The sequence below is a fragment of the Choristoneura fumiferana genome, chromosome 23, assembly GCF_025370935.1.
Source record: "Choristoneura fumiferana chromosome 23, NRCan_CFum_1, whole genome shotgun sequence".
NCBI lineage: Eukaryota > Metazoa > Arthropoda > Insecta > Lepidoptera > Tortricidae > Choristoneura > Choristoneura fumiferana.
This window is the reverse complement of record NC_133494.1, coordinates 17,553,901-17,571,287: the sequence shown is the minus strand read 5'-3', so window position 1 is coordinate 17,571,287 and position 17,387 is coordinate 17,553,901. Positions and strand designations below refer to the sequence as shown.

General features: G+C 37.7%; 1 protein-coding gene across 8 annotated transcripts in view; it reads left to right on the top strand.

Annotated features, from left to right (window-relative positions):
• Positions 1 to 17,387, top strand: part of LOC141440823 (uncharacterized) — a 184,823-nt gene that overhangs the window by 13,247 nt on the left and 154,189 nt on the right. For 6 of the 8 annotated variants that reach the window (XM_074105383.1, XM_074105381.1, XM_074105379.1 and 3 more), the window contains one exon: positions 13,815 to 13,913. In XM_074105383.1, the coding sequence (XP_073961484.1) occupies positions 13,815 to 13,913 (99 nt within the window). Of the gene's footprint in view, positions 1 to 6,985; positions 7,205 to 11,035; positions 11,193 to 13,814; positions 13,914 to 17,387 lie in introns of those variants that run through there. The other 2 variants (XM_074105384.1, XM_074105385.1) reach the window with 2 other exon arrangements.

Below are 17,387 nucleotides of genomic sequence, written 5' to 3'. Positions count from 1 at the left end.
AAAACATGTGTAAAAACCATCGCTAGAAAACCTGCTATCAAATAAAAAAAACCGCATTAAAATCGGTCCACCCGTTTAAACATAATGACGTATCTTTATTTTTAATTATTGGATAAAATGAAATGCCAAGCTGCAGTTTATAATTTTTTTCATCGCACAGGTGTATGTGTATCACTACTTACTCGTCAGTCTTCCATTGGCTAATGAACCTCTGCCGCCCTGTTTATTCTCGTTTCTTTAACTATACTTTTCCCTTGTTCCTGACATGTTCAGTCAACGATCAATCCTTATACTTTATGCATGATGGGTGGAGTTTTAATTGTCTTTGGTGTGATGATCGATTTCATACTTCCATCATCAGGTAGTATGGCATTCCATCCATATACATTATGACTGACAAAGAACACAAGATTTAGGGGCTGTTTCACCATCCACTGATTAGTGTTAAGTGACGGTTAAATGTGATGCCGTCTCCGTCTATTCGAACAAAACAAATAGAGACGGCATCACATTTAACCGTCACTTAACACTAATCAATGGATGGTGAAACAGCCCCTTAGACAATACATAACAATTAAAATAAAACTAACCTAAACTACCTACATAGAAAAAGACAAATAATAATAATGATGCAAACTAAAACAAATGATTTAAACCAGACCCTTTAGGCACAGTATAACAAGTTTTCCCTACAGTAAGCCGACGCCTTTGAAGTTGAGCGATACCAAAGCCTGTATAGGTATTTAGGCAGCAAGGAAGGGTTGTCACAAATTTAAAATTTGGAAGTTAGATGTCTTTTAAGAATCGGTACATATTGGTATTGCGAAATTATGTATAACAAAATAATTTAGGGGTGGCATACTTACTAGGGGGTAAGCCTAAGTATCAAAATATACTTTTAATGAAATAAAAATCATTTTTTTTTCACACAAATATACTTTCATAGATTAGTAACCGACAAATACTTTCGGAAATACAAACTGAGACACATGGATGCACAGAAAAACCAGAAAAAGAGACCAGCGCTGGGAATCGAACCCAGGTCCTCAGCAATCCGTGCTGCGTGCTATAACGCCTACACCACCGCTGGATCCATGTCTCAGTTTGTATTTTCGATATGGTTTCACGGGATACCCGTAAAAGTAACAAAATTTGGAGTTGAAATAAAAAATACAAAAAGACTCCAATAAACCAATCATAAATACTTTCGGTTTCTAGACTTAATGTACTTAAAACTCCTGTTATTGTATTTAATTATATAAATAGATGAATTTATTTATTTATGCGAGATGAAGATTTGCACGCACTCACAGTACATGTCGTATGCACCATAATATTTTTTATTATAAATTTAAATGTACAAAAAAAACGCGATAGCCCTAGAAGACTTGTCCCAAGCTACTAAGAACGGCGAAGTATGCAGCTGGGGCTCCTGCCACACGCGTCTCACCCCTCACGCCCCGCACGATTGCTCTTTCTAGACGTCTCCGTCGGATTACTGCAGGGAAACTTGTTATACTGTGATTTAGGCAAGGTTCCGAAGATACTAGCAGCGTTCCGTCTTCGAATTGCTGGGCTATTTCTTCGCTAATTCTTTCATAAATTATGTGTTCCATTTAAATAATTTAAATTCAGTGTGCAGTAAATAAGCCCATCTAAATGAGATGGTCCACATTTTTTGATCTGCCAACGAATGGACGGATGACCTGGTTAACCCTTAATAAGGCCTCATTTATTGGAGCATACTACCACAGAATCAAAAGCAGCTATCGAATACATACCTGACGAAGAATATTTATAAAGCTAGTCGTATTTTCAATAATTACAATGGAAATTGTGAACGCAAGTGGTCGCTGAATCGCCTCTACCTTATTAAGGGTTAAAGCTGCGGGTTCACGGTGGGGCAGGCCGCTTCCAACCGAAACAACTGGAGGTCTGCGGAGGAGGTTTATGCCCAAAAGTGGACGTCCTATGGCTGATATGGTGATGATAAAACTAGATAAATGAGTTTTCTATGTGTTCTTTCATTAATGATGATGTTAATGATCACGAAACTAACGAAAACTGAACAAAAAATAACTTAACGTAGCACTAAACTCTATTACGAAACACATCCCACCAACTCCCACCACGCAAACCCCTTTGTATATACAATAATGCTCATTTCTTCTTGCATGGATTGCACTAACCGTGTGCTACTAAACCGGGCTTACCTCACAAAGGACGCCGTCTTTGAGAAGCGGCTGGAAGAGGCAAAGCAGGAGGTTATACAGCAGCTGAGGAAATACAGTATGTTGTAACTTCAGATTTTAAAGATGTATATCGTGTTATGATCAATCCTTTAACTTATCATAAACTTAACAAGATGTTATAACAATGCTTGTCCCTTTCTATACAAATGCGGAAGTGACAGATAAGACAAACGTTTAGCGCACTTTAACTAAAATGTCGTTTATGTGATAATTAGTGAAGTGTTTCCAATCAAAGTTGACTGTCATTTACTGAAGCTCAAAAGTTCAGGATCAAGGTTTGCCAACGGGAAATGGATATTGTTGGCGTGCGATTTTGAAAATATAAATACATACAAGAAAACTTCATTTAAGAGCTGAGTTTTGGTATATTTTTTTTATTCGACTGGATGGAAAACGAGCAAGTGGGTCTCCTGATGGTAAGAGATCACCACCGCCCATAAACATCTGCAACACCAGGGGTATTGCAGATGCGTTGTCAACCTATAAGAGGGGATACTTCAAGTGCCAGTTATGAGGCCCCTTAGTTAAAAAACTAAAACTAAACATCTCAACTATATCTACGTTCAGTGGAAGTCTAGAATGCTTCCACCGCCAAAAAATAAAAAAGGGAAAAATTATATTTATTGGAGATGTAAACCTACCCAGTCTCGTAGATGTAGAAATGTTCGTAAAACTGATCGCGACATAAACACCGAACTGCTCTCTAAAATCCGCGTTGCAGTGGGCGCAAAGACCCATTGGGTGGGTTTCGTGGGATGGCCATCGAAACAGAGGTGGACCGAACAGGAGATGTGTGAGCCACTTGGACGCATATCAAGTGAAGTGGCAGAAGCATGCTCTCGACAGGGACGAATGGCGGAAAAAGGGAAGGCCTTTGCAGTGGCAGTGGGACGTTTTAACGGGCAAAAATAGTTATTTGTGATACGAGGTTGGTAAGTAAGGGTTTACAAATGAGTTGACGAGTGATAACCCCGAGCCGCAAGGCGAGGGTTTTCATCGTCACGAGTTTGTAAAACCTTGCCAACCGTGTATCATACGAGAAAATAGGCAATTAATAACACAAAATTGAAAAATAAAAACAAAACAACGCAGTTTTACCAAAATCGCGCGTGCGTGCGGGTATGCGTAAGTTTTGTTTTTAATTAGGTTAACTAAAATTATCATTTATCAGGCAAAGGTTCGACGCGTTCAGCCACTGCGATTTTTTCGAATAAATAAAAGGTGTAAATCATTAAAATCTGAGGTAATTAAATTACAGTTTATAATAATTACAATCAATTTTGCAAATTCATTACTTAGTTTTGTATATTTATACATTTTTCTACGTATAAGTCAATTTTTTTTAATTTAAAACTGCTTGTAAACTTTTAAAATGGAGAATTTAGAAAAAAACTAAAAAAATCGCATTAGAAAGGTAAAATGAACTTACGAGCCATGTATACTATACACCCTTTGAAAGTGAATTTTTCGAGCAAATGTATTGAAAAAATATTTAAAATACGTCATGATGAGTCCATACTAGCTGTTGCCCGCGACTGCGTCTGCGAAGAAACTTATTATCGCTATCCCGCGGGAAGCCTTACTTCGGGATAAAAGTATCCTATAATTTTATATTCTTCTCAGGGTTCCAAACTATCTCCATACCATATTTCGTGTAAATCAGTTCTGTGGTAACCGACATAGTTTTGTATATGGCTATATGTAAATATTTACTTCTCTCAACGCAATTCCCGAGCGCAATCAATATCTTATAAATATCTCATAAAACAGCCGTAAACTTTATACGAGCTAAGGAGCTAAACACCAATAACCCATATTTACTATTTTTGCGTTGCGTAAATATACGTGATGATTAACAGCTTCTGAAAACGCATTAAAGTGGAGATTGCGTATTAAACTGGTACAGTCAACTACAAAAAGATGGGTAATATCAAAGTTACATATACACGACTTTATTGGCTTATTGTCAAAGTCGTGTATACATATTGTTGTAACTTTAACAGTATCGATATCTTTGTAGTTGACTGTACTGTACATAACGAATGGTCAGGTTGTTGTTACTGATCCAATATGTTTTAAACTCTCCAGTTATCATTGATAGTTAATAGAATCGAGAGTAGACTAAGGCACTTGTCTCACCGCCAGCGAGGAAACGATTGGCTATCGACTATTTTCTCGCTCAAGAAACGAACAAAAGATATAAGATCCTGTGTGAGTAAAAGAGACACATATATTAATAGTTGATCGCTGGCTGTCACACTGTTGCGAAAACTCGCTCTTACATTTTTGTCGCAGCGACAAGAGCTATAAAACTCGCTGAGCTATAGATACTCGCTCAGCGATGTCAGCTTGGCGGCCGCCCCGCACGAGCGAGTCGAGTGGAGCGAGTAATCGCCCGTCGCACGCGAACACTCGCTTACAGCCGAGCGACAAAACTACACTCGCTTCTCGCTGCTCGCCCACTCGTTTCTAGTTACTCGCTCTACTCGCTTCTCGCTCATCGTCGGCGGTGGGACAAGTGCCTTAGTATCTAGACCGAAAAACACAGTCGTAGTTTAAATCCATCCAATCCAATCCATCAGTTTAGTTGAAAAGGTGATAAACCTGCGCAAACATGCGAAGCAGTTCACCAGTGCATGTGAAGTTCTAATTCTAATTCCTTTTTCGGCATTCCACGGAAACTATGCAAGTTTCGAGGGTAAAAAATATCCTTTGTCTTCCTAGAGTCTCCAAACTATCTCCATACCTAATTAAAATCGGTTCAGCGGTTTACTTTTTCATTTTATATTATTATACAGTAAGGAATGCCGTGGCAGTACAAAAAGGAGCATTATTTACCTAGTATGAAAAGAAACTAAAGGAACTTCCGCGAGTAATCCAAATTACGACTTTTTGAAGAAGTAGTAAGACCTTAATACTAGTAAGGGAAACAGACCCAATCACTCAAACATTTACCTTGTGCAGAATATTCTATTGAAATAATTTAGAATGTCTGCTCAAAACCAATGGCTTAAGTACGAGAAAACCGCAGGATAAAGCTTGTTGAGCGATACATTTTATTTTATTGAGTTAGTAACGGGTTGGGCCGCTAAAAATAGCAAGCTTTATTTCTTTATTTATTTCATTGTAAAGTCATGTACATATTTGTGAAAGGTGTTACATTTGGTATTATTATTAGTTAGTCCATGACGCCTGCAAGGCACACAATAGTTACAATTATGAAGCTAATGGTATTAAATCAATTACTTATTACAATGTCGAAAATTTATAGTGAAATGTTAATGTCAAGTTTCTGTTCATGCACTGTAGGTTTTATTTTAATTTCTACCCATAACATAAAATGTACAAAACTATAGATACATTGTCAATTAACTAAAAATATTTAAGTACTAACTTTATTTCATGTGGATGAGCCATTGAGATAAGATTCAGAATATGTTTAAATAAAAAAAATATGTCAATTTGTATCTTAGTCTAAGTGGAAATATTTAATTATATTATTTATTATTATACATTTACTTTAATTCTAATTATTTCAATGTTTCGTCGTTCAAGAACTCGTCAACAGAATAATACATTTATTAATCAATATTTTCTTAATTTATTTTTAAAATTATTATAGTGGGGTTCCTGTCTGATACATTCTGGAATTTTATTCGCTATTTGTATGCATTTATATTGGGGACCATTTCTGAACATTGCTAAATTTGACTTTGGCAACAACAGTTTATTTTTATACTTTGCTCTAGTTCTGCTTGTGTCCTGTTTTGCCTTAAATAAGTCAGGATGTTTACGTACAAACAATGCCGATTCCAGTATGTAGATTGAGGGAAGAGTTAACAATTGGTGCTTAATAAAGTACTGCCTACAGCTCTCAGGTACACGGATATTGGCTATTCATGCTAGCGCAATAATATTACTTGTTTACATGGATGATGTGTTTTTCACACGAAAATTACTGGAGATAAAATCGAAATGTTTATTCTATAGGTACTTAGGTTGCGAAAAGCTTTTTTTACGTATCACTTTTTTAAACCACCAGCCCATTCGGAAAGACCATCATTGCCAAGAAGAATGCGACGCAAAAACTCGGCAGAAAGTTTTTTCAAAACAAAACAAAAGTAGTACTTAACTCGACCCCCTCTCCCAAAAAATGTGATAGACTATGTATGACAATATGTGCAAATTTAAGTAGAATGATCCATGTACCTACAGTGGGCAAAAGACTTGATTTTTTTTCACAAAAAGTTCTTGAAGAGAGTTATGCTTGGAGTTTCTTTGCGCGATAGAATCCGGAATACGGAAATTCGCCGAAGAACTAAAGTCGCCAACATAGCTCGAAAAATATGCAAGTTGAAGTGGCTATAATGGGCGGGCTACATCGCTCGAAGAACAGATAACCGTTGGGCAGAAAAGTCCTTGAGTGGCGACTATGAACCGGACGAAGCATTGGCAGGCCTCCCATTGGGTTAACTGACGGCGTCGTGACAGTTGCAGGTAACCCTGCAAGTGGCGAGTTGTCGTTCATTATGGCGTTCTAAGTGGGAGCCATTCGTCCAGCAATGGACGTCTTCCGGCTAGTGATGATTGTTATCCCCATTGCCGTATTTTTACAACACACATGGGGTAGCCAGTGCCCTTCATTAGTTGGCCGGCGTCCAGCTAGAAAGTGCCCCATCTATCCGTAGGTAAACGCAAATAGAGCAAGGCTTAGTTACCGTCACGCTGCCAAATTGAGCAGAGCTCTCGGCCTAGCTTTCACACGTGTTTTTGAAGTACTTTCGCGTGAGATTAGACTTGTGAAAAGTGGAGTTTAACAGTGGGATACTTTAGGTTATAGATTGACTTATAGTGATGTTAGAATGTAGTGACTTGTATTGTGTTGTGATTTTGTTGGTATGATGTGATAAGTTATGCCGGATCGGAACCATCTTTTTTTTTATAGGCGACGTGTAAGTTTTTGTTTATTTACTTCTTGTGATATAGTTTGAGTGACCATTGTTTTTTTTTTTTTACAAAAACTTATTTGCCTAGTATTCTTATATTTGCATAACGTTATTTAAGATTTCTAATTATTCTCATTAGGTCAATATCGAAAGAAATGAAAAGTTATGTTGTTTAAAATGATCTCCATAAGACTGTACTGCTAGATCCGTAGTTTAGATATATTGTTCAATACGGATAAATGTTATTCGTAGAAATTTTACTTTCGACGATTTTATTTTGTCCCATCTACAAATGAAGCGTGAAAGGCACAAATTATACCGGCGTGGTAGATAAAACTGAAAAACTATTAATCAATATTAAAGATCACTTAGTTTATATAACAAAACATTTAATATTACAACTAGCTAGTTCCTGCAACATTGTCTGCGAAGTATTTGTTTAGCACGCGCGCTCGGGAGCAATTCATTTTTACTAGATAAAAAGTATCCTATTGTTTATTCTGGTCTTCTAATATGATGGTAACATGCAAAATTTACTTGCAATCGGTTCAGCAATAAAAGCGTGAGAGCAGAAACAAACAAACTCGCTTTCGCATTAATAATATTAGTAAGGATTGTTTGCCCATAAAACTGAATAAGTCGGGATATAAAAATGTTCGCAAATAAAGTTGGAAGCTGGTTTGATGTTAATAGTAAACCGAAGTCCTAAACAAATATTGACCGACGCATAATCCCATATTTACCATAAAAATGGCGCGCGTTGCGACGGTATTAAAGCCTGACCAGGAATATAAAAAACCTGACGCGAGGGCAGCACTTCTACGTTTTATATTGCAACATTCTTTACACTTACTATACGATATCTATCAATCATATTGACAACAGTGTCGGTCATGTTATTTAAAGGAATATTTTCAAATCCCTCAGACTTTTTCTATGACAAATACTTTTATACATTGTGAACTATTTTCCTTCCAAGGCTATGGATAATCTTCGGCATTTTAACGCACAAAAACAGAATATTACACTTTAAAATACCACGCGTAAACAACGTTAAACTTTGACAGCAATAGACAGATGACATTTGAATTTAGTGTTACCAGTGCAAGAAATTAGTTCTATTGGTTTTCCGCAATATGGCGAGGTTTTTTTATAATTCTGGTCAGCCTTTAGTCACTTGACAGTCCGAAGATAGAATGGTATCCAAAACCAAAAGGAACTAAAGGTTTTGATCCAAAATTGACATATTCTAGCATTTTGTGTCAAAAATATATAAAGTTCTTGCTTAGAGAGTGGAGCCCTCATATAACTTGTTTTATCGCGAGTCAATGAACTGATATGCAACTGAACCTATACAAAATTTGATATAGATATGTAGTAAGTAAAGTTAGCAAAGTATAGTCAGCAAAAATGCTTGCTGTCTAAATAAAATTATACATTTTATTTCACTGAATCACATTTGATTTCGTTTATTCGCAGTAATATGGTTACAGAGTTATTCCATAATTAAAATGAAAACTGTATATTACATCATTGCCGGCATGCGAATATTTTGTAAACATTCATATTTACAAGAAAATTTGATTAATGAAGAACTCATAGAGCAATAAGCTCAGTGCTACCAGCATTTAAATCTGTCTTGGATTTATTTAAAGGCAGACCATGTAAGTCCTTGGGTAGCTTAACTATTAAATGCCAGGGCCGTCTTTCACCTATTAGAGGCCCTGGGCACAACATGCTGCATTCGGTAAGCCTGATTTTCAAGCGAGAGTGGAGTGGCTATCGGTTATCGTTTGGTAGTAGGGACTATATAGGGGGCCCCAAAGCATCGCGGGGCCCTGGGCACGTGCTCAGTGTGCCCAATGGGGAAGAGGCATCTGTTAAATGCTATGATGACCATAATATAGGCATTTCTCTACATTTCTTTTGAGTAGCACACTCGCCGGCTTCGCCAAATGGAACGCTCAACTTTCTTGTTGACGTTAACACTTACGCGCACCGCGTTGGTACTGTAAATATAGAATGACAATCGGGACTTTATTTATAATGTGGTAGTCATGGTTTTGAAGTATCGACGGTGTTTGGCTCGCCGCCAGGCAATGGGGGACATTATTCGCGCGCCTGACCCCATTTTTAACACCACGCTGTCTCGCGGCATATTTTTTTTTTCAGTGGCGCCAATGTGTTACTGAAAAATAGTACGTGTGTTGCCATTGCATGTTGGAGCGGTTTGTTTCGACTTTATGCGTCTCTAGTTATTTTTTGTCGCTGCAAGCATTTTACAATTCTAGTGAAATTAGCTACGGTTTAATTAATTTTTGTCATGACTGGTAGAGCTCATCTCCTAAGATACTTGCTTAGAGTTAAGAACTTGACCAAGAGATCCCCTACATCCTTGTAATTTTTAAGTTTTATCTGTATATTTCTAAATTACTTTGTTTTGCTAGATTTAATCATCATCATCATCCCAGCCTATACACGTCCCACTGCTGGGCACAGGCCTCCTCTCAGAACAAGAGGGCTTGGGCTATAGTTCCACGCGGCCCAGTGCGGATTGGGAACTTCACACGCACCATTGAATTGCTTCGCAGGTTTGTGCAGGTTTCCTCGCGATGTTTTCCTTCACCGCAAAGCTCGTGGTAAATTTCAAATGTAATTCCGCACATGAATTTGGAAAAACTCAGAGGTGCGAGCCGGGGTTTGAACCCACGACCCTCTGTTGAGAGGCGATAGGTCAAACCACTAGGCCACCACGGCTTTTTTCTAGATTTAATACTTAAAGATAATGTAATATAGTTTCGTTTTGAAAAATGGCTTACTGCCATGTTTTTTTTCGGCGCATTCTTCTTGGCAATGATGGTTTTTCTGAAAGCGCTAGTAGTAAGAGAGAGTGACGTTTAATAAAACCCTTTGCGGCCTTCTTACGGAATAATCTTCTTTTTTTTAATAGCGTTCGGATTATGTACGTCCTGGAATATACCCTCTATTACCAACCAACAAACCAGACATTTCAAATATACCTACTCGTACCACCCGGAAGTGCTTTATTTAGATTATAAACACCTAATCACACAACAACTTATTGGCCTCTTATTGAAGAAACTTTAAATGATACAGCCAGTAGAGTCATAATAATAAAACATTGTTGGAAACAACAATCAATTTTTTTTTTTGTAAATTTTTAATATAATCGAAGTATAAATTGTTTCGCTCGAGTAAAGTTGCCATGGAGTGCACACAGCTGTATTTGCAAAAGTTTCCTTTTCTGATTGTAAAAAATTAAAAAACGTATTGCACCTACTGTCAGCAAAATTTAACAGCAAAACCCAGCAATATAGAAAAATTAAATAAAATTTATTCTTATCGTTACTTTTTTTAATATTATTATTAATTATAAATGCGAAAGTGTGTGTATTTGTGTGTTTCTATGTTTGTCCGTCTTTCACGTTAAAACGGAGCGACGGATCGACGTAATTTTTGGCATAGAGATAGTTTATGAGTCCGAGAGTGACATAGGTAACTTTTTATTCCGGAGAAATGCACAGTTCCCGAGGAAACAGCGCGCGATAACCGAATTCCACGCGGGCGAAGCCGCGGGCAAAAGCTATCCTATAAGAGATCCGTTTTTTCCTTTTTAAGTACGAAACTCTAAATAGTTATTAAAATTGTGTTCATAATATAGATTTGAACTGATTCTAGTTCTGTTTTAATTACCATCAACCTTTAATAGTCAACAAACACCGTTTTCGCGTTTATGTAAACAAACAAATTGTTACTTAACGAGCTTGTTTTTAATCCCTCGTTCGTATTGTTAGGTATTATTTTACTGGAACTCGTTTAGTGATAAGGGTGGGTCAAACGGGCCATGTTTACACTGTCCTTCTTCGGTGCAGTATAGTGTTGACTTTCATGATAAGACGTCGTGATTTGTGGGTCAATTTGTGTTATTGGTGAAGTGATAGTGTTTTAAATGGGTGACATGTTTTTCTTAAATGTGAGTATTTTAGTTTTGTCATTCATAACCTGTCTTTTTTAAAACTTCAATGATTTTTTTACTATTATTATTTTAGTTATCAAATAATTTACGTGATTTCGTTATCGTTTTTATACTGGTTGAACATGTATGAATTTAAAGTTATGAGTTTCCATTATATGCTAATTGCAAATAAGAAAATTGTTCTAAGTATGTATCTATATCGATACATTTATTTATATTTAGGAGCACAACACAAGATACAACAATATGATAGGAAACAAAATAAATAAAAACTACATAAATAAACCTAACTATAAAAAGGAAACACCATCTAAGAGGCCCTCCTGCGGCATAGACCCAGCACACTGGCGGCATTACCTCTCCGTACAGTTGGAGAAATTCGCTGGGAGAGGTAAGCGCCAGCTCTGGGGTCTCCTGAGGTCTCTATCAGCCGGGACGACAAGGCCCCCATGAAAGCCCTCATGTCAGCCGACCAGGGACCCATTGTCTCCACTGCGAGCGCCGCAAACTCATAGTCCTTTAAAGGAGAAGAGTATTTGCGGCGCTTGAGAACTTATTGTTCTTAAATATGTAATTCATTATTCACTTTATTATTATCTCCTTTATTTATTTACATCCTTAGTTTAGGTTTAACAATAATTATATAAAGTAAAATACAAAAAGGTACAAACAAAATAAAAAAATATTGAAAAACCTAACCTAGTTTGCCGCCGGTGGCGGAGCAGGGCGCAAGCTACCGGTGGTCAGTCAGGGACGCAAATTGAGGAACCTTTATTATTATTATTATTAGCCTATTCTGTCCCACTGCTAAGCAAAGGCCTCCCCCCGATACTTCCACTGCTCTCTGTCCCCTTCATATAAGGGCCAGTCCTTCAAGAAGTAGCCCAGTTCATCCCACCATCGCCGTCTAGGTCTGCCAGGTCGCCTTCTCGAGTTGGTGGAACTCACTCACTTTAACTGTACATACATTTTCATAGTTCAAACCCATGATCCACGCTCGCTTTTTACATAATCGTTAACTCACTGGTAATGGAATCGGGTCTTAGGTGTCTGAAATCTATACACAATTTTTGTTAACATTACACCATCTTATTGTATTATACATAGTTCGCGCACCGAAGCACATCCGTATGTTATACTAAATACGAGTATTTCTAGGTGCGAAGGGCCTTATCTTATTACTAAGTGGGTCCGCAGACTTACAATACGGTATTTGACTATTTTATATATGTTTAATAAATTAAAACTAAACAATGCCTGTTATCGAATAGAAAAACAATTTTTAAGCTAGCTTTACAAATAACAAAGTTATAAAGGTTTGAAATTCAAGATTAGACAGAGAAAGACATACTGGCATGTGATGTCACACGCCAGTACCGCCATACTTGCTGCATAGAGAAAAGCGTTTGAGAAAGAGACAGGTATATATAGATTTTTCAAAAAATCACAATAAATCCAGTTTTCAACCGATTTAAATTTTCCCTTCGCTAAACACTATCTGTTTATCTAAATTTTCATAATAATATTAAGATATGGCAAAATCAGGAGTTGTCAAATACCGTATTTCAAGTTGGCCAACTAAATTGTAATAAACCAGTAAATTTATTATATCCCGCACATTTGTCCAACTAAATGACTACTGTATTGGTATACAGTGCAATTTTGTTGGCCAACTTGAAATTAGACGTACAATACAATACAATACAAAGACTCTTTATTGTACACCAGACATAGTAAGCGATACAGAAAACAGATACACAGAAAAAATATTACAAGGTGAGCAATAGGCGGCCTTATCGCTTAAGAGCGACGTAGTTATGCAAACAAGAAGCAATCCACACCTCCCCCAAAGTTTAGATAAGTATGCAACAAGTTAATGAAATGCACCTTCTATCAACTCGATAGAGTGCATTTTAGTAACTTGATGCATACTTATCTCAATTTTGGGGGAAGGTGTGGGTTAGTTCCTGTTTGCACAACTACGTCTAATTGTAAGTCTGCGGCAGCTCTAAGGCACTCCTGTCTGTCCGTCCGTCTGTCAGTCATGTGACTTTCTCTTAACCATGCTAACTAGATATACATTCAAAGAGTGTATCTCATTATAGCTTCTATAAAGTAAAATTAAGTTATAAAAATACCTTGCAAGTAACGTGTCGTTATATTTCTTAACGATGACAAAAGGCTAGTTCCCTAAACAAAAAAAATAATTTCAGTTACAATTATTGGCACGAATTTTTTCTTTTGTTAAGTAAACAAAGAATTATGAAGATACTAAGTAGCCGTTACCCGCGACTGAACTTTACGAGCATTTTTTTTTATCTTTTTATCGCCAAAGGAATAAAACATATTATGTCCAATATTTTCTGACAATCTAATTGATGGACTAAGGGGCTGTTTGATTAACCATTGATTAATTTTAATTGACCGATAAATGTGATGCCGTCTCCGTCTATTCGAACAAAACAAACAGAGGCGGCATCACATTTATCCGCTAGTTAAATTTAATCAATGGATGCCGGATGGTGAAACAGGGGGGTTAATATTTTAGAATATTTTTTAGGCCTAAATTTTCTCGCGCCTTAACTGAAACTTCGTCATCAACGCTATTTAATTCCTCAGGTGCTGTTGTCGGACCCCGACGCGGAGCTGTCGAGTTGGCCGCTGGAGCTGGTCGCACTGCGGGATAAAATACACGACACGAGACCGCAGGAGAAAGAGGTTAGTCCATGACTGTAAAATACCTACATACTGTACAGCCAATCCATTTGATTCCTGACCCACCGTCGAACGTTAAAGTCAAATCGAAAATACAAACTGAGACATGGGTGCACAGAAAAACCAGAAAAAGAGACCAGCACTGGGAATCGAACCCAGGTCCTCAGCATTCCGTGCTGCGCGCTATAACCCCTACACCACTGCTGGACCCCTTCCCTTCCCCTTTTTCTGTGCATCCATGTCTCAGTTTGTATTTTCGATTTGCGGTGCATAAAGTCATGGCAATGAAGTTCCCATGAACAGCGCAACATGTGTGTAGATCAAACATTTCAATCGCCGCGCCGATCCGATAACGGTTGAGATTAGCGGCTCAATCGACACGTGTTTCGCGCGGTTGTATCGTCTACTTGTTCAGAAGTTGGCATCACAAGTATAAGAGTATTTATTTTTATAACAAATCAAAATAACTAAAATAACTAAACAAACCAAAATTTTACAAAACTAAAAATTGTATTCACCAACATAACATACTCACTCACACAAGCACACACACACACACACACACACACACACACACACACACACACACGTACGCACGCACGCACGCACAGCAAAATTTATACAAATAAACAAAAAAAAATGATTAAGCAGGTGCATGTGGTAGAACCTTGTGCAAGGTCCGCCCGGATTGCTACCACCATCTTGCTCGCTAATCCTGCCGTGAAGCAGCAGTGCTTGCACTGTTCTGTTTCGGCGTGGAGAGTAAGACAGCCGGTGAAATTACTGGCACTTGAGGTATCCCATCTTAAGCCTCTAGGTTGGCAACGCATCTGCAATACTCCTGGTGTTACAGATGTTTATGGGCGGTGGTGATTTCTTACCATCAGGAGACCCACTTGCACTCATGTCGAGCTAAACTCAATTTAAGACGTGAGTTATCCGTTACAATATCATTTATGAGTCAGTCACAGTGAGTTCAGTGAGTCTCACGGTAGTTTCATGTTCAGTATTCTATATATACTAATTAAAAATTCACCCATGTTGAACTTGAACTTGTTTGAACTAGTTCTACAAGTTGTACTCCTACTAGTAGTATTTATAAATGCTAAAGTTTGTAAGTACTTTAAAGCTAGTGACAGTTTACCATTTGCCACAGATAATAATTAAAATAATATTGATAACATACATACAGAATATGAAATAAGCATTGGTGTGACAGAAATAAATTAAACTCCGGCGCCATCAACCAAAATACTTTCAATAAATAATTAAAACAAGTACTGAATGATAAAATATCGAAATTGATCTGTAATAATTGACTTTTTATAAAAAAAGTAGTCAAAAGCATTGGTGCTGTAGACAATCCCAATTCCCATACCAATAGATTGACAAAGCGCTATAAATACCCCAAATGCCGTATCCGTGAGTAAACGCTCTTTTACGCGCCGTAAATCACGACAGTCAATCGTGTTCATTGCTTTTTCGCCGGCTATTCTTGATGGTAACGTGTTTAATTGTTTTTAAAGTTTCAGGAATTATTCCTTGGGGAATGGTTTTTGAAGATGGCTGTTTGATGGTAAACGGGAAGTAGTTGTTAAAATGGTTCGGCATAATGAGACTGTCACAAAATTGCTATGTTATCGTTTTTTTTAAATATTGGACACTTGACAACAATTATTGACCTAGATCTAAAGTAGCAAAGCTTGTGCTATGGGTACAGGCGACGTATAAATTTACTTAAATAGACTGATATATACTTAAATACATATTAAACACCCAAGACTCGAGAATAAACATTTGTATTTTTCATACAAATATGCATTTGCCCCGACCGGGGATCGAACCCACAACCTCAAGCTTCGTACTCAGGTTCTCTAGTATTTAGTGAACAGAAGAGAACCAATAATCAATATTTTTTAATACGAGCTTTATTTTTGCCGACTGTATTTACATCGTTATCCACACTACATTTCTATACTGAATTCGACGCCATTAACCATTAAAGAGTTCCGTCCTGGGCACTGGCAGACGGACAGACAGAAGCGTAGTTATAGGGATTCCATTGACTACCTTTGGGTACGGAACCCTAACTAGAGCCATGCCCCTAATTCCCTCCCCGAATATTCGACCTTTCCTAAACCGCGCTTCGCGGGCGCGGGTGACTGAACTGCGTCTATTTTTACCACTTAACATTTATTAGCCGTGCGGCGCCGGCGCAGCGGCGTCAACTGCGAAAAGTGCATACAAACTTCGATTGGATGCACTGATAAATGGTAACTACAACTGCGTTTCACTAATAAAGAAAGAATTTGAACACCCTTAATTATATTCACATACAATACAAGATTAATGTTTTGTTTCAAAGCCTCAAATCGGGTTTTTTATGGCATATCACATAGCAAACATGGATGGTTAATTATGTAAATAACTGAACAAATGAAAGTAGTTTGTGAACCGAGAGTAGAATCGATTACAATATACTTTTGAAAAGGTTGTGTGTTTATCCAAATCGTTTTTTTACTGTGCCCGGTCTAAAAGTTGCGAATACATACGCCGATTACATGTCTTAGCGGGGTTGTATACTATTTAGAAATATTAATCGTTAATTAGTCGATCATTATTATTATTATTATTCTGTCAGTTTGATTTTCTTCTAAAAACGGCTAAACGCAACTGACAAGTACAAATTATGATTGTAGAGTTATAATCAAGTAGAACTGCGGACTTAGCAAAACATAGGAATATATTTTTTTAATAATTAATTTATTTGATAATCATCATCAGCCTACAGCAGTCCACTGCTGGACATAGGCCTCTTCCATGGCGCGCCACAACACTCTGTCTTCAGCCCCTCGTATCCATCCGCCGCCAGCGATCCGCTTAAGGTCATCCGTCCACCGTGCCTCAGGACGCCCTACACTACGTTTTCCCGTCCGTGGTCTCCATTCGAGACCCGTCTGCTCCACCGTTCATCGGTCCTGCGACAGACAGAGCAGACAGTTTTTGATAATAAAAGCAATAATTTAGTCATAAAAAACGACGATTCTGCCATACATTTTGTATGGCAATAGCAGTCTGTGACGTCGGTTATTTACCAACTCGAGGGGCTAACTATTTATTTGTTTTAAACATACATACATACATAAAATCACGCCTCTTTCCCAACGGGGTAGGCAGAGACTACATCCTTCCACTTGCTACGCTTCTGGCATACAACTCTCGCTTCCTCTACATTCATCAATCTTTTCATGCATGCACGTCGGTTTAGAGTACTCCTGACCCGACCTTTCTTCAGAACGGCCCCGATTTGATCGTGGTACGTTCGTCTAGGCCTTCCTCTTCCAACGTTCCCATTCACGCACGTCTTATAGATCTGCTTAGTCAATACAATGCAATACAATACAAAGACTCTTTATTGTACACCAGACATAGTAAGCGATACAGAAAGCAGATACACAGAAAAAAATATTACAAGGT